The following is an 18,176-nucleotide window of genomic DNA, read 5'->3' on the forward strand; positions in this document are numbered from 1 at the left end:
GAAGCCCTACTGGACAGCCCTGGCTTAGAATAAAACAAAACAAAAAAAACGTAGTCCTGCTCTCTGGCCCACTGTCTCCAGGAGACCAGGGGCAGAGAGATGTCCCCCATCCAACCCTGCCCTAAAGGGAGATCCAGGCTCCGCGCCTCCCACAAGCTGGATTGCTTCCACTTTGGGTACTACCACTGATCTTGCTGACCTCTCTGGATCTGGATTCTGAATCTGTAAAGCCCCCCAAAGTTGCCGACTCACTAGGACCCCTCATTCAGTATCGGTCTGTTCACTCATTTGTCAGAAATTAGTCACCCTAGTGCTTGGAGGACTTTCTCAGCAGGGCGTCTTTAACCCATTACAGCCGTGTCCCTAGCAGAGATGGGAGGCCCAGGATGCCAGTCTAGACTCCAAAGGGTGGGTGAGGACTGCAGAGCTGTGTGATGAGGCAGAGGCCTAGACGTTCCTCTGCCCACTACAGGTCAGGATGAGCCCAGGAGCACCTCAGGAACTGGGTCAAAAGGAGGGGTGGAGGGCACAGTGATAGTAGTGTTGGTTTAGAAGCCAGACAGATGAGGGTTCTAATCCCTGCACTGACAACTACTAGCTGTGTAGCCTTGGGCAAGTCAATTTCAGAGCCTAGATCTCCAAATATGTAAAGCCAGGATAACAATACCAACCTCACAGAGGTTGCTATCAAGATTAAAGGTCATGTTAGTAAAGCACTCAGCAGAGAGTAAGAACTGGTAAATGGTAGCCATCATCACCACAAAGAGGAGAGTTGCATATTAACTCTTTAGGGCCACCCCCACCACCTCAAGATGTGTTTACACTAGAAGGGCCACTCTTGGGTTTTATTGAGATTCAGGGAAATTTTCTCACATATCCCTTGAACTGCCTTAAAGCCTATGACAGCCTTGGGGTTGGCAGCCACATCTGCTAACCAGGCTTTCTGGCCCAGGAACCCATGCCTGGGAACAGAGACACCCAGAGATCTTGGAACACATGTAGTCTGCCTGGGGCCTCTACACAGGAATGCTGCCTCCTTCCCGAGCCCAGCCCTGAGCTCACAGTAGCATCTCAAGGCCTGGCCATGCCATGTGATTCCCCAGCAAAAGCACTGTAGAAGCCACCTTGCTGAAGCTAGCCCTGCAGAGATGAGCAGAAGCCTGGGAAACTCCTCAGCTTTAGCAATGCCAATCTCACGACAATTTGTCTGAGGCTGGGGAACCTCACCCAGGGTGAACTCCTGTGAGGCACAGAGAAGTGCATTAAACATGGCTATAACACACACAGAGCCCTTGTGGCACAGTGGTTAAGAGCTCCGTTATCCAAAAGGGTGGCAGTTTAAATTCACCAGCTGCTCCTTGGAAACCCTATGGGGAAGTTCTACTTTGTCTCATAGGGTCGCTATGAGTCGGAGTCAATTCGACAGCAACGAGTTTTTTGTTTTTTTATGAAACACACACCTTGTCTTCAGTATCAGCCTGGACCCAGAACCAGAGACAAAAAAAACACCTGTTCACCCTGAACAATGAACAATAAAGATAGGTAAGTAAAAAAAAAAAAAAAAGTTTTTTTTTTTTTTTAAGTAACATTTATCAAGGGCTTACTATGCACCAGACGTGCTCTATGTGCTTTATACATATTTACTCATTTAATCCTTACAACAACCCTATGATGTACTTGGTATTATTACTCCCATTTCAGAGAAGAGAAAACTGAGGCTCAAAGAAGTTAAGTAACTTGCTCAAGGTCATCCACATAGTCAATACCAGACCTGAGATTTAAAGCCAGAAAGTTAGGGAGATGGGGAAATGGAATTAAAACACATTGATCTGATTTTATTCAAATACGTCTTTCTGATTTCTTCCTCAACATTCAAGATCCATAGCAAAATGAGAGAGGGGTGGGTATGTGACCCTAAAGACTGGGCCACATTATGACAATCTGGGGTGAACTTTGGCTATTCCTTAAGACAGGAAAACACTGTGTGAGGTATTTTACAAATGTGGTCACAATTTTCACAACAACTTTGCAACATATGTGTTTAGTACCCTCATTCTACAGAGGAGGAAACTGACTTCAGAAAGGTTAATAATCAATTGAAAGTGACAGCACCAGGTTTAGACCTCAGGTCTGACTCTAGAACTCAGCCAAGTTTCAATTTCCAGCTTGGACTTAGTATGTCCGAAATAGAACCTGTCTCCCCATTATCTTTACAATCTCAGTAACGGCCCCAGCATTCACCTACTTGTCCCCGCCCCACACCTCTGAGAAGTTGTCCTTTAATCCTCCTTTTCCATTACCTCACACATCCATGCCATCAGCAAATACTATCAGCTCTGCCTCAAAAATACACCCTAATTCGGACCACTTTTCACCTCCTCCACTGATACCAGCTGTCATGGATTGAATTGTGTCCCCCCAAAATATCTGTCAGCTTGGCTGCCATGATGCCAAGTATTGTGGGACTGTCCACCATTTTGTCATCTGATGTGATTTTCCTATGTTTTATAAATCCTATCTCTATGATGTTGATGAGATGGGATTAGCAACAGTTATGTTAGAGACATGACTCAATCTATAAAACTGGACTGTGTTTTGAACCAATCTCATTTGAGATATAAAAGAGAGAAGTGAGCAGAAAGACACTGGGGACCTCATTCCACCAAGAAAGCAGTGCCAGGAGCGGAGTGCGTCCTTTGGACCTGAGGTTCCTGTGCAGACAAGCTCCTAGACACAGGGAAGATTGATAACAAGGCCCTTCCTCCAGGGCCAAAAGAGAGAGAACGTCTTCCCTAGAGCTGGCACTCTGAGTTTGGACTTCTAGCCTTCTAGACTCTGAGAGAATAAATTTTGCTTTGTAGAAGCCATCCATTTGTGGTATTTCTGTTGTGGCGGCACTAGATAACTAAGATACCAGCCTAGTCCAGCCATCATCACCTCTCACCTGGACCACTACACAACCTTCTCTCAGATCTCCTTCCATCTATGCACGCTTGCCCTCCTCCACTCCACTTTCCACATAGCACTAAAATGGATTTCATAAAAATGTACATATGATTATGTTGCTCCCCCGTGGAAAAGTCAGTAATAGCTCCTCACTGCATTTGGAATAAAATCTAAATCCCTGCCCGTGACCTACTGGGCTCTGAATGAGTTCACCCCTACCTACCTATCCATGTTCTCCTCATGCTCCTGCCTCCCTCGTGCACTATGGTCCTAGCCTTTGATCCTCCACACACCAAGCTCCTTCCCATCTGAGGCCCTCGCATATGCTGGTGATTCCTACACCTGGACTATTCCCCCTGCCACACTTTTCTCATGGTTGGGTCTTTCCTATCCTCCAGGTCTCAGATTAAGTATTAGGCATTTTCTAACTACCCAAAAACCAAATTTGTCTCCTTTTCATCGTGGATTCAGAACGAGACTGTATTACCCAGATTCCTTTGCAGTTAGGTATGGCCTGTGGCATCAGTAACACATTATCACAAACTTGGTGGCTTGAAACAACATAAACCTATTCTCTCACAGTTTTGGAGACGAGAAGTCTAACAACAGTTTCACTGGACCAAAATCGATGTGTCCGCAGGGCCACACTCCCTCCGGAGGCTCGAGGGAAGAATCCATTCCTTGCTTCTTCCAGCTCCCGGAGCTACATTCCTTGGTTCACGGCCCGTTCCTTCATCTTCAAAGCCAGCAGTATAGCGTCTACAAATCTCTCTCTGCTCCCATCATCACATTGCCTCTGCCTTCTGTGTGCCTTTCTCCCTCTGCATCTCTGTTATTGGGACACTTATGATAGCATTTAGGGCTTACTCAGATAATTCAGGATAATCTCGTCATCTCAAGACTTCTGCAAAGACTCTTTCTACAAATAAGGCAACATTCATAGGTTCCAGGAATTAGGATGTGGACATTGCTTAGGAAGCCATTATCAGTCTACCACACTGAGTTCTAGCCTGTGGGCCGTGATTAGAAGTAATGCGCACCACCTCCTGGCCGGGCCCATAAAAACTTCCCAGGGGAGATCTTTACTCTCTTCAGGGCAAGGAAGGCTGTTTATCAATGCCTAAAGAGGCCATGGAAGCCACGTGTTAAAGATGGCAGAGACTATGACTCTGGTCCCTGAATAACTATGTGAAACACACTGCCTCTTTTCCCTCTGCTCATTGGCCTTTACATAAGCAACACTATCTACTGTTTTAGCCACTGATAATTTGGAGTTTATCTGTTTCAGCAGCTAGCATTATCCTAACCAATTCGCTATCCATCTAAAGTTGCCCTTCCTACCCATCACCTTCTTCTTCAATATCCTTCAGAGTACTCCCCACAAGAAGCAAATATTTTATTACACATATTTCCTTATTTTTTATCTGACTCTCTCACTAAACTATAAGTCTAATAAGGGCAGGGACCATGTCCATCTCGTTCACCATTGTGTTCCTAACTGACTCACGTAGGGTTTGGGACATAGCAGGTGTTCAATATATATTTGTTACATGCATCAAAGAGCCCTGACAGCTCCCTCTGCTGAGGGGAAGGGAATCTTTCCTGGTCAAACAATCACACCATAAGGCATGATGAGTAATTTCCTCCAAGGGCCTGAAGAAAGCCCATTCCGCAAGCCCTGACTCTTGCTGGGATCAGGGCAGTTCCAGACATTGGTCCAAGTCTGTATGTTGTCGAAATTATTTCCAAGTGGTTGTGCAACTGCTGAGACCCTGAACTTAGCTCTGTACAACAAGAAGTAGATCTTAATGAGGGCTAAAGAGGGACCTCTAAAGTTGCCTGACTCCCTAGCACACAACGGTAAACAGAAACTCTCCTGAGTGTTGTGAGGTTAAAAATAAGAGTGAATTCAAGACCCAGTATGCAATTGTCCTGAGTTTCCCAGATATCTATAGCAAAGAAGGACTGTCCCCCGACCCTGGATTCCCCATCACTATACTCCCTGTCTGCCAGGAAATCTTGTTATCCAATATCAGGCTTCTGGATGCTGTCTGCCCTCTTGGACCACCAAGAGCTGTTGGTTGGGAACAGCTTGTGAACGTCTTGGCTAACTTGGCAGTGTATCATTAAGGGTAACTGTAAAAAACACCCCTTACTCCTCAATCTCCTGTAATCTGGCTTCTCCACCACCTTTCTTCTCCAGCACTTCACTGAATCCTCCCTTGTTAAGACTACCAACAAACTCTAATTTCTACATGCAATGCACACTTTTCAAGTCTTCATTTTACCAAACAGCAGCTGACATGGATGAATACACCCCGTTGCTGGAAACGTTCTCCTCTCGACTTCAGGGATAATAAACTCACTTGACTCTCCTCCTCCCTCTCAGTCTGCCCCTCAATCTTCTTTGTGGAGCACTCCTGCTTTGCCCATCCCTTCAGCACTGAAGCTCCTGGGGCCCTACCCTCATTTCACTAAGTGAGCCTATTACTCACATGGCTCCAAAGATGGCCTGTGTGCTAAGGATTTCAGATGAATCAGAAGCCTAGAAATCAGCCTCTAGATGCAGCTCATTTCCTGAGCTCCAGGCTGCATGTCCAGGGGCCTCTTACATTCCCATGTCCCTCGCATTTAATATGGTACAGGGGTTGAGTGTACGCTCAAAAGGACACGACATCCCTTATGTAGTATTCCTGCCAAAATGTGCTACCTAAATATAATGAGGAAACAGACAAACCCAAATTGGGAGACATTCTACAAAACAATAAGCCTGTAATATTTAAAAAATCTCAATGTCACAAAAGACAAAGAAAGGCTGAGTAACTGCTCCAGATTAAAAGAGACCAAAGAAATATGACTACTAAATTCAATGCGTGATCCAGGATTAGATCCTGGATTTGAAAATACAAAAGTGCTACGTGGAACAGTAGTGGGACAATCATCTGAATCTGAATATAAAATAAATGTTAAATAGTAGTATCTCATCAATGTTAGATCTCCTGAATTTGGTAAGTCCACTGAGGTTAGATATGAGAATGCCCTTGTTCTTAGGAGACACCTGCTCAAGTATTTAGGAATCTCTGTAAGTTACTCCCAAATAATTCAGGAACAACAAAAAAAAAAAGAAGAATAAGATAAAGTGTATGTGGGAAAATGTTAACAATGGGTAAATCTAGATGAAGGGTCTAAGGGAGTTCATTGTAATATTCTTATAACTTTTCTATAACAAAACAAAACAAACTCACTGCTGTTAATTCGGACTCTTAGCGACCCTATAGGACAGAGTAGAACTGCCCCATAGGGTTTCCAAGGCAGTAAATCCTTATGGAAGCAAACTGCCACACCATTCTCCTGCTGAGCATCAGGTGGGTTCGTACGGCTGACCTTTTGGTTAGCAGCAGAGAGTAGGCTTATGGCTCAAATTCTAGTTCCATCACTTGCTAATTCTACGTTGTTGTTGTTGTTGTCAGGTGCCATCAAGTCGGTTCCAACTCATAGCAATCCTACGTAAAATAGAACGAAACGCTGCCTGGTCCTGCACCATCCTCACAATTGTTAATACGTTTGAGCCCACTGTTGCAGCCACTGTGTCAATCTATCTTGTTGAGGGTCTTCCTCTTTTTCGCTGACCCTCTACTTTACCTTCCCTTTTGATTACTCCTAATGTGTATAGCCTTGGGAAATTATATAACGGTCTCTGACTCAGTTTCCCTAGCTATAATCGAGATAATGATAGCACCTACGTCATAAGGTTGTGGTGAGGATTAGATAAATTAATACATGTAAAGGGCTTGGAACACTGTCTAGTATATCGTAAAGATGATTCAATAAATGTTAGCTAGTACTATTATGTCTAAAATTGAACTCATTTCTTCTCCAACACAGGCTGCCTCTTATATTCTTGACCTTGGTTTACAGTGTTATGATCCATTTAGTCTTCCAAACTAGAAACTTTCACTTTATTCTTCCGTGTGTCTCCAGCACATCTTTCACACCTCCGTTAGAGCACATTCCACGAGATATGGTAACATATCTGTGTAGGTCTGTCTGTCTGTCTTTACTATATTTTGAGCTCCTTAAAGGCAGCTCGAGAAGACAAAGTAAAGTATTATAATGACATGTACAAAGAGCTGGAGATAGAAAACTAAGAGGGAAAAACATGCTCAGTGTTTCTCAAGCTGAAAGAACTGGAGAAAGAATTCAAGGCTCAAGTTGTGATAGCGAAGGATTCTATGGGGAAAATATTAAACGACGCAGGAAGCATCAAAAGAAGATGGAAGGAATACACAGAGTCATTATACCGAAAAGACTTAGACGACTTTCAACTATTTCAAGAGGTAGCATATGATCAGGAACCGATGGTGCTGAGGGACTAAGTCCAACCTGCACTGAAGGCATTGGTGAAGAACAAGGCTCCAGGAATTGACAGAATATCAATTGAGATGTTTCAACAAACGGATGCAGCACTGGAGGTGATCACTCATCTATGCCAAGAAATTTGGAAGACAGCTACCTGGCCAACCAACTGGAAGAGATCCATATTTATGCCTCTTCCCAAGAAAGGTGATCCAACCAAATGCAGAAAATATTGAACAATATCATTAATATCACTCGTGAGCGAAATTTTGCTGAGATCATTCAAAAGCGGCTGCAGCAGTATATGGACAGGGAACTGCCAAATTCAGGCCAGATTCAGAAGAGGACGTGGAATCAGGGATATCATTGCTGATGTCAGATGGATCCTGGCTGACCAGAAGGATGTTTACCTGTGTTTTATTGATAAAGGCATTCAACTGTGTGAATCATAACAAATTATGGATAACATTGCAAAGAATGAAAATTCCAGAGCGCTTAATTATGCTCCTGAGGAACCTGTACATAGATCAAGAGACAGTTGTTCGGACAGAACAAGAGGATACCGAGTGGTTTAAAGTCAGGAAAGGTGTGTGTCAGGGTTGTATCCTTTCACCATATCTATTCAACATGGGGTCGCTATGAGTTGGAATCAACTCAATGGCACCTAACAACAACAACATACAATCTGTATGCTGAGCAAATAATCCGAGAAGCTGGACTATATGAAGAAGAACGGGGCACCACGATTGGAGGAAGACTCATTAACAGCCTTCGATATACAGATGACACAACCTTGCTTGCTGAAAGTGAAGAGGACTTGAAATACTGATGAAGATCAAAGACTACAGCCTTCACTATGCATTATACCTCAACATAAAGGAAATGAAGATCCTCACCACTGGACCAATAAGCCACATCATGATAAATGAAGAAAAGATTGAAGTTGTCAAGGATTTCATTTTACTGGGATCCACAGTCAACACCCATGGAAGCAGCAGTCAAGAAAACAAAAGACGCATTGCATTGGGCAAATCGGCTACAAAGGACCTCTTTAAAGTGTTGAAAAGCAAAGATGTCATCTTGAAGACTAAGGTGCGCCTGACCCAAGCCATGGTATTTTCAATCACATCATACGCATGTGAATGCTGGACAATGAATAGGGAAGATGGAAGAACAATTGACGCCTTTGAATTGTGGTGTTGGCGAAGAATATTGACTGTACTATGGACTGTCAAAAGAATGAACAAATCTGTCTTGGAAGAAGTACAACCAGAATGCTCCTTAGAAGCAGAAAGGCAAGACTTCGTCTCGCATACTTTGGACATGTTGTCAGGAGGGATCAGTCCTTGGAGAAGGACATCATGCTTGGTAAAGTACAGGGTCTGCGGAAAAGAGGAAGCCCCTCAACAAGATGGATTGACACAGTGACTGCAACAATGGGCTCAAGCGTAACGATTGTAAGGATGGTGCAGGACCAGGCAGTGTTTCGTTCTGTGGTACACAGGGTCACTATGAGTTGGAACCGACTCGAAGGCACCTAATGACAACAAAGGTGGGGGGATACCTTGTCTACATCTCTAGATCCCAACACAGTGCACGGAAGTAAGTAGGGGCTCTATAAAGATTCCATGATAAGAGTAAATTAATGAATAAATGAATGAGTAAATGAACGAATATACGAGGCCAATTCTTGCCAGGTTCCAAAATGACATATTTTTATATTGCTTGTTATACTAGTTTTATATTCAGATAAACATTCCATTTTGGTAATAATATTTTTTAACCTGGCATTCTAGCTGCTGTGATTTTTCATATAGGGTTTTCGCACCTATTCTCTTAAACAAGACTGCCAATATATTTTCTTTTTTACTATTGTCTTGGTGAGCTTTGGGGATTAAAATTATAAATCGTGTGTGTCTGCAGGGGTTTTTAACCTAGAATCTATGGCTTCAGGCATCCCCTCCATCACACAAATTATAAGCAAAATTTCATTGGTAAAGGTTTTCTTTTTGTGAGAAAGGGTACATACTTTGGTCAGATTCTCAAAGTGGTGTATGACTTAACAACCCATTGCCTTATAAAATGAAGCATAATTTGCTTCGAAATAATGCAGGGATATAGATGAAACAAGATGACCAGAATTAATTCTGTTTATATAGATGTGAGATGTTTTCATAATAAGAAGTAAAAAAGAAAACGAAGATCATTTCCGTCAGCTAAGCAACAAATATTTGAATGTCTACCAAGTTTCAGAAACTATGCTAGGCATTAGGAATATACTGGTGAATAACAGAAATATAATCATTGCCCCACTGTTGTTAGGTGCTGCCAAGCTGGTTCCAACTCATAACGACCCTATGTACAACAGGACGAAACACTGCTTGGTCCTGCGCCATCCTCACAATCATTGTTATGCTTGAGCCCATTGTTGCAACCACTGTGTCAATCCATCTTGTTGAAGGTCTTCTTTTTCACTGACCCTCTGTTTACCAAGCATGATGTCCTTCTCCAGGGATTGGTCCCTCCTAATAACATGGCTAAAGTACGTGAGACAAAGTCTCATCATCCTCTATTTGAAGGAGCATTCTGGCTGTACTTCTTCCAAGACAGATTTGTTCATTCTTCTGGTAGTCCACTGTACATTCAATATTCTCCACCAACATCATAATTCAAAGGTATCAATTCTTCTTTGATCTTCCTTATTCATTGTCCAGCTTTCTCACGCATATGAAAACAAAAGAAACCCATTGCTGTGGAGTCGATTCCAACTCATAGTGACCCTACATGACAGAGTAGAATTGCCCCACCTGGTGTTGCAGTGGTTAACTGTTTGGCTGCTAACCAAAAGGTCGGCAGTTTGAATCCTCCAGCTGCTCCCTGGAAACCCTATGGAGCAGTTCTACTCTGTCCTATAGGGTCGCTATGAGTCAGAATTGACTTGACAGCAACATCACATGCACATGAGGCAGTTGAAAATACCATAGCTTTGTCAGGCACACCTTAGTCCTCAAAGTGACAACTTTGCTTTTTAATATTTTAAAGAGGTCTTTTGCAACAGATTTGCCCAATGCAATACGTTGTTTGATTTCTTAACTGCTGCTTCCATGGGCGTTGATTGTGGATCCAAGTAAAATGAAATCCTGAACAATTTCAATCTTTTCTTCATTTATTGTGATGTTGCTTATTGGTGCCCTTGTGACGATTTTTGTTTTGTTTATGTTGAGGTGTAATCCATACTGAAGGCTGTGGTCTTTGATCTTCATCAGTAAGTGCTTCAAGTCCTCTTCACTTTCAGCAAGCAAGGCTGTGTCATCTGTATATCAAAGGTTGTTAATGAGTCTTCCTCCAATCCTGAGGCCCCATTCTTCGTATAGTCCAACTTCTTGGGTTATTTGCTCAGCATACAGATTGAATAAGTATGGTGAAAGCATACAACCCTTATGCACACCTTTCCTGATTTTAAGCCATTCAATATCCCTTTGTACTGTTCCAATGACTGTCTCTTGGTCTATGTACAAGTTCCACATAAGCACAATTAAGTGTTCTGGAATTCCCATTCTTCACAATGTTATCCGTAATTTGTTATGATCCACACAGTCGAATGTCTTTGCACAGTCAATAAGACACAGGTAAACACCTTTCTGGTATTCTCTGCTTTCATCCAAGATCCATCTGACATCAGCAATAATATCCCGGGTACCACATCCTCATCTGAACCCAGCTTGAATTTCTGCAAGTTCCCTGTCGATGTACTGCTGCAGCCATTTTTAAATTACCTTTAGCAAAATTTTACTTGTGTGTGATATTAATGATATTGTTTGATGATATCTACATTCTGTTGGATCACCTTTCTTTGGAATGGGCATAAATATGGAGCTATTCCAGTCGGTTGGCCAGGTAGTGGTCTTCCAAATTTCTTGGCATAGGCAAGTGAGTGCTTACAGAGTTTCATCCATTTGTTGAAACATCTCAGTTAGTATCCCATCAATTCCTGGAGCCTTGTTTTTTGCCGGTGCCTTCAGTGCAACTTGGACTTCTTCCTTTAAAACCGTTGGTTCTTGATCACATGTTACTTCCTGAAATGGCTGAATGTTGACCAATTATTATTGGTACAGTGACTCTGTGTATTCCCATCTTCCTTTTATGCTTCCTGCATTGTTCAATATTTTGTCCATAGAATTGCTCAACATTGCAACTCAAGTCTTGAATCTCTTTCAGCTTGAGAATTGCCGAGCATGTTCTTGCCTTTTGGTTTTCTAACTCCAGGTGCTTGCATACTTCATCATAACACTTTACTTTGTCTTCTTGAGCTGCCCTTTGAAATCTTCTGTTCAGCTTTTTTACGTGATCATTTCCTTTACTCACTTTAGCTACTCTACGATCAAGAGCAAGTTTCAGAGTGTCTTCTGACATCCACTTTGGTCTTTTCTTTCTTTCCTGTTTTTTTAATGACCTTTTGCTTTCTTCATGTATGATGTTCAAGACGTCATCCCACAACTTGTCCGGTCTCTGGTAATTAGCATTCAATGCATCAAATCTATTCTTGAGATGGTCTCTGAATTCAGGTGGGCTATACTCAAGGTCATATTTTGGCTCTTGTGAGTTTGCTCTAATTTTCTTCAGCTTCGGCTTGAACTTGTGTATGAGCAGTTGATGGTCTGTTCCGCGGTCGGCCCCTGGCTTTGTTCTGACAGATGATACTGAGCTTCTCCATCATCTCTTTCCACAGATGTAGTCGATTTGATTCCTGTGTATTCCATCTGGCGAGGTCCACGTGTACAGTCACTGTTTACATTGTTGAAAAAAGGTATTTGCAGCGAAGAAGTCATTGGTCTTGCAAAATTCTATCATGCGCTCTCCAGCGTTGTTTCTGTAACCAGGGCCATACTTTCCAACTTATTATCTGTTTCCAACTTTTGCATTCCAATCACCAGTAATTATCAACGCATCTTGATTGCATGTTTGATCAATTTTAGACTGCAGAAGTTGGTAAAGATCTTTAATTTCTTCATCTTCGGCATTAGTGGTTAGTGTGTAAATTTGAATAATACTATTGTCTCCCTTGTGGGCATATAGATATTATCCTATCGTTGACAGCATTGTTCTTCAGCATAGATCCTGAAATGTTCTTTTTGACCATAAATGCAATGCCATTCTTCCTCAAGCTATCATTGCTGTCATAGTAGGCCATATGATTGTCTGATTCCAAATGGCCAATACCAGTCCAGCCCAGTAATGCCTAAGATATTGATCTTTATGTGTCCTATTTCATTTTTGACGACCTCCAACTTTCCTAGATTCATGCTTCCTACATTCCACGTTCTGATTATTAATGAATGTTTGCAGCCGTTCTCATTTTGAGTTGTGCAACATCAGGAAATGAAGGTCTCGAAAGCTTGACTCCATCCATGCCATTAAGGTCGACTCTCCTTTAAGGAGGCAGCTCTTCTCTAGTCAGATTTTGAGCATCTTCTAACCTGAGGGGCTCATCTTCTGGTACTATATCAGACAATGTTCCGCTGCTATTCATAAGGTTTTCACTGGCTAATACTTCTCAGAAGTAGACTGCCGAGTCCTTCTTCCTAGTCTGTCTTAGTCTGGAAGCTCAGCTGAAACCTGTCCACCATGGGTGACCCTACTGATATTTGAAATAACAGTGGCATAGCATCCAGCATCACAGCAACATGTAAGCCACCACAGTACAATAAACTGACAGACAAGTGTGGCACTGCCCCATTGGAGCATACATTTTAGTCAGGAAGACAGGCATTAAAAAACAGGGAGACTTAGCCTCATCTACAGGGGTGGAGGGAGCTTCTCCAAGGAACTGATTTTTAATTTGATACATGAAGAATAAGAAGGTTTTAGGCATATTTGACTTGGGGGAGGGGAAACTGGAGTTGAGGGAGAAAGGCAAGGGAGAAGGGAAAGCATATTCCAGGCAGAGCAAATACAGCAAAGGCTCAGAGATGAAAGAATAAGCATATGAGAAGTCCAGGTCAATTGGAGTATAAAAGGTGAGAAAGAGGAGCATGAAGTGAGGCTGGATTGAGTAAAAATATTTCACAAAAGGATTATTTTTATTCAAAATCAGAAAAGTTGTCTGGTACATCCATTAGATCAGTGCTGTAGGGCTTTACAGTACCTTTACCCCTGTCTCATGGAGAAGCAACGGTCAGGCCAAAGAGCCATGCCAGAGGAAGAAGAGCTAAGGCAACTGGAGCTCCTTGACCTGAAGAAAAGACTGCTCAACGGATACATGAGACCAGCATTCCAGTGGACAAAAGACTACCAGGTACTGATGAATTGCTGTATGTTTTGTTGTGTATATATTGCTATAATTTAAAACAAACAAAAGACTACCAGATATAATTAGTTGTTTAGGGGATTAACTGTAAACTCCCACTAGATTGCAAACTCCTTCAGGCCAGGGAGGGGCTGTACAGTATTAATCCTTGTTTCCCAGCATGGAGTATGGTACATGACACATAGTAGGTAGGCTCAGGAAATGCCTGCCAAACACATGTGCAACTACCAACTGCCTGACCATGCAGACCAGAAAGTCTTAACTAACTGGGAAAGAATCCTACTCCAATTTCACAGGCCTCAAAATCTCAAAGTGCTTAATATCTTTATCAGTATTGCTCACCAGCAGCGGCAGCTTGCGTCATCAGCTGGGAAAATTCGATGGCACCTCCTTTCCTGAAGGATAATTTAAAAGTAGCCTGTCCTTCCCAGCCACCTGCAGGAAGAAATGGCACTGTAATGCAGCAAAATGAATTGTCTACATTCATGAGGGATAAGAATCAGGATTAGCACAAAGCTGGTTCCTGTGAGGCAGATGTCAGGTATATCTCTGCATTCCCATTTTCCCATTATTTCTGACACCAGCCACTCCAACCACAACATTCTCTACTTCTCTGCAGGGTTCGATAATTTGTTGCAAGAGCCACGCGGAACTCATAGACAATACAGTTATGTGATCTATTAGGGAAGTAACAGGCTAGGGTCAGGATCAACTTGGAAGTAACAGGAACAACTCAGTATTATTGCCAGGAAACATAAGCCTCCAGTGATCAGAAGGTGTGGCTTCTCTGCCAGCCGCCTCCTCTCCCAGGCAGCTGCCTCAACTCTGCTTCTCTGCCAGGCGGCTGCCTTCTCTGCCATGCAGGCGTCTCTGCCACAAACTGGCCCAGCTCATAGCCAGTGTAGCAGCCCATTCAGCCCTCTCAGCCGCTTCTCTCTGCCTTTCAGCCTCTCTGCCATCGGGTGCTTTGCTATCAGGCTATTGCTATTCACTACTGTCCTCTTTGCCATCAGCCTCTCCACTGCTAACTGGCCCAGCTCACAGCTAGTACAGCAGCTTCCTCAGCTTGCTCAGCCACTGCTCTCCTAGCAGCAGCTCTCCATTGTTGGGCCTCCCTACCGTGGGGCGATCTGCCCGCCATCAGGCTATATACCATAAACCTCCTGCCACTGGTCTCTCCCTTGCCGTCAGGTCTCTGTGCTGTTTATACATCCTGATCCTCATGAGGTACAAAGCGTGGCCTCCATCACCAGACCAGTGTACAATCAATTGAAAATTATCCATGAGATGTCAATCAACTCAGGTGTTATTAATTACCAGATAAACATATCAAACCATCAAGTTGTTTACAGCTTACCCAGAAAATGGCTATCAACCTGGGAAATCCCCTTGGCAAAAGTAACAAACCCTGTAGGGCAGAACACAACCTGGTAGCCACCTCCCCAAGTTACTTCTCCAAAAATCTCGGAAGCTGTTTTTCCAAAGAACCAAGGCAAAAGGCCACATAAAGGAACTAACTTCACCACAGGCACACACTCACTAAGAGATTGACATAGCTGGCAATAGAGAACTGCCAAAAACATTGAGAGAAGCACTACCCAAAGGGGCAGAGCAACCAACATGAGCCAAGTCTGAATCTTAATGCCTCTGAAAGCTTTTGAGAAAAAATACACTTTTGAGGGGGAATACTTACCACCTGGGGCTGCTGTAATGGTTCCTTTAATGTAGTTGGGGGCAAATAGTGGTTGTTCGACAGTGCAGTCCCTTATCAGATTAAATGGCATCATAAAAGACAACATGGGATTGCTGACGGAGTGTAAAGTCAGGAAGATCACCTAAGAGATACAAAAGAAACTTTGGGAAAAAAATGCAGAATTCATTTATGGGTTGAGATGTATCAAAGCAATTCTAAAGGCAACAGTTGCTTTGGCATCCTGGTGTAACTGAGAAGCATCACCCGTTTTCTTCCATTGCTCTACAACACAGAAAATATCAAAGGGCACATGTTTTCAAACACTTTGAAAGTCAATGTCTGACTTCTCTCCATTCCAAGGAAAACAAATGTAGAGTTAACCAGCAGATCAAAGGAGAAGTAGAAATTACCCGGAATGAAGTGAGAAACAACGTCCCCTTCTTTGTACCCCTAAACAGATCAGATTCCCCTGGTTGGTGTGGGAAGGAGAGCACCACATCCTTACACTGCTTCAAGACACTGCAGGAAAGAAAGGGCAGACAGTACACAAATTAAAAGTTATATAAAAGAACACACATAAAGTTCTTAGCACAGCTCCTAGCCCAGAGTAAAACTCAATATTAACACTAGCTGCTGCTACTACTACCACAATTACTGTTAGTACTACTGCTACTATTTGCTGAAGGTAATTTATATGATCTTATTCTTTGACACTTCACTCACATTTGCCTTCTCCCTCTATCCCTGGACACATCTTTTTCTTATCAAACTGACTTCTATTCTGTTTATTCATTAATTCTTACACTTCTTATATACTAAGTAAAATTTACATACCAACCACTAATGCCAAAGATGAAGAAATTGAAGATTTTTATCAACTTCTGCATTCTGAAATTGATCAAACAGTCAATCAAGATGATTGATAATTACTGATGATTGGAATGTACAAGTTGAAAGCAAAGAAAAAGGACCTATAGTTGGAAAATACTGCCTTGGTGATAGAAACGACGCCGGAGATCGCATGATAGAATTTTTCAAGGCCAACAACTTCCTCATTGCAAATACCTTTTTTCAACAGCATAAACGGTGACTATACACATGGATCTCACCAGATGGAATACACAGGAATCAAATTGACTACATCTGTAGAAAGACTTCGAAGTTGTCAAGGATTTCATTTTACTTGGATCCACAATTAATGCCCGTGGAAGCAGCAGTCAAGAAATCAATAGATGTATTGCGCTGGGCAAATCTGTTGCAAAAGATCTCTTCAAAATATTAAAAAGCAAAGATTTCACTTTGAGGACTAAGGTATACCTGACCAAGCCACGGTATTTTCAAATGCCTCATATGCATACAAAAGCTGGACAATGAATAAGGAAAACTAAAGAATTATTGATGCCTTTGAATTATGGTGTTGGTGAAGATACCATGGGCTGTCAGAACAACAAACACATCTGTCTTGGAAGAAGTAAGGCCAGAATGCTCCTTATAAGCAAGGATGGTGAGACTTTGTCTCACATACTTTGGACATGCTATCAAGAGGGACCAGTTCCCAAAGGACATCGTGCTTGGTAAAGTAGAGGGTCAGCAAAAAAGTGGAAGGCCCTTAACAAGACAGATTGACATAGTGGCTGCAACAATGGGCTCAAACATAGGAACCATTATGAGGATAGCGCAGGACCACGCAGTGCTTCGTTCTGTTGTACATAGGGTCTTTATTAGTCAGAACCAACTCAGTGGCACCTACCAAGGATAAGGCACTCTGCTAAGTATTATGAAAGACAGGAAATGTTTCTTTGACTCTGGTAAAGAAGGCAAGGTGCATAGACTGCTCCTATGTCCTCTTGTCATATTGTTCCCTCTGTCTGTTATGTTCCGCCCTCCCTCCCCACCCCCTGCACTATTAACCTGGCCAACTCAGACTCATTGTATCCTCACTTGCAGAATCTTGTTTGGTTTTTATTCTTGCATAGTAGGACTAGAAAACAGTGGGTGCTACAAAATATTTATTCAAAGAATGAGTGAATGAAAACATGAATGCAAGCAATACATGAAATGCATTACAAAAATATTAGAGAAATCTAGTATAAGGAGAGATTAGTTTTGATTGAATTAGGAATGACTTTGTAGAAAGGTTGCAGTTTAAGCTGATTTTGAAAAGATAGGTAATGTTTCAGTAGGCAGAGACAAGGGCAGGCGACAATTCAGATGCGGAGCAAACAGCATTGTTATTGTTAAGGTTATGGGTCAACTTGGCTGGGCATGATTCTCAGTGGTTTGGCAGTCTTATGATGATATGATCACTTCCATGATGAGATTTGATGTAGTGCGATCACTTCCATGGTGGGATCTGCTGTGAGCAGCCAATCAATTGAAAGGGAGTTTCCCTGGGGGGTGTGGCCTGCATAAAATATATAAGTGGACTTTCTGAAAAGACTCATGGGCTTCTGCTTGCTCTGGATCCTGCAGCTGGCTCCTGTTCGTGTGACCTCTGGTTTTTGGGACTTGAGCTAGCAGCTTACCTGCTGTCTTGCTTGCTGATCTTGGGATTCATTGATCTTCACAGCCTGTGAGCAAGAGAGCCCTGCTGTCTGACCTGCCAATCTTGGGTTCACCAGCCCCTGTAGCTATATGAATCAGGAGAAGCCTCTATCCTGACCCGGATTTGGGATGTTCCAGTCCCTACAACCATGTGAGCTGTTTCCTTGATACAAATCTCTCTCTATATATATTTATATGCTTTATTGGTTTTGCTTCTCCAGACAACCCAGCCTATGACATTTGGTACAGAGAGTAGGGTGCTGATCTAATGGATACCTAAAATGTGGAAGCTGTTTTGAAACTTTGAATGGACAGAGTCTGGAAAAGTTT

At 42.6% G+C, this 18,176-nt stretch overlaps 1 protein-coding gene across 5 annotated transcripts in view; it reads right to left on the minus strand.

Moving 5' to 3' along the window:
- The window catches only part of WBP2NL (WBP2 N-terminal like), a 74,234-nt gene that overhangs the window by 41,387 nt on the left and 14,671 nt on the right, over positions 1-18,176 (minus strand). For 4 of the 5 annotated variants that reach the window (XR_010321675.1, XR_010321674.1, XM_064283425.1 and 1 more), the window contains exons 2-5: positions 16,137-16,190; positions 15,713-15,821; positions 15,303-15,444; positions 13,952-14,044 (exon numbers count right to left, since the gene is read on the minus strand). Coding sequence is in view for 3 of the 5 variants with exons in the window: in XM_064283425.1 (XP_064139495.1) it covers positions 13,952-14,044; positions 15,303-15,444; positions 15,713-15,821; positions 16,137-16,190 (398 nt within the window). In the remaining 2 variants the exon portion in view is untranslated. The remainder of the gene's footprint in view (positions 1-13,951; positions 14,045-15,302; positions 15,445-15,712; positions 15,822-16,136; positions 16,191-18,176) is intronic. The other variant, XM_023559879.2, reaches the window with a different exon arrangement.

The sequence above is a fragment of the Loxodonta africana genome, chromosome 4 (assembly GCF_030014295.1).
Source record: "Loxodonta africana isolate mLoxAfr1 chromosome 4, mLoxAfr1.hap2, whole genome shotgun sequence".
NCBI classification, from domain to species: Eukaryota; Metazoa; Chordata; class Mammalia; order Proboscidea; family Elephantidae; genus Loxodonta; species Loxodonta africana.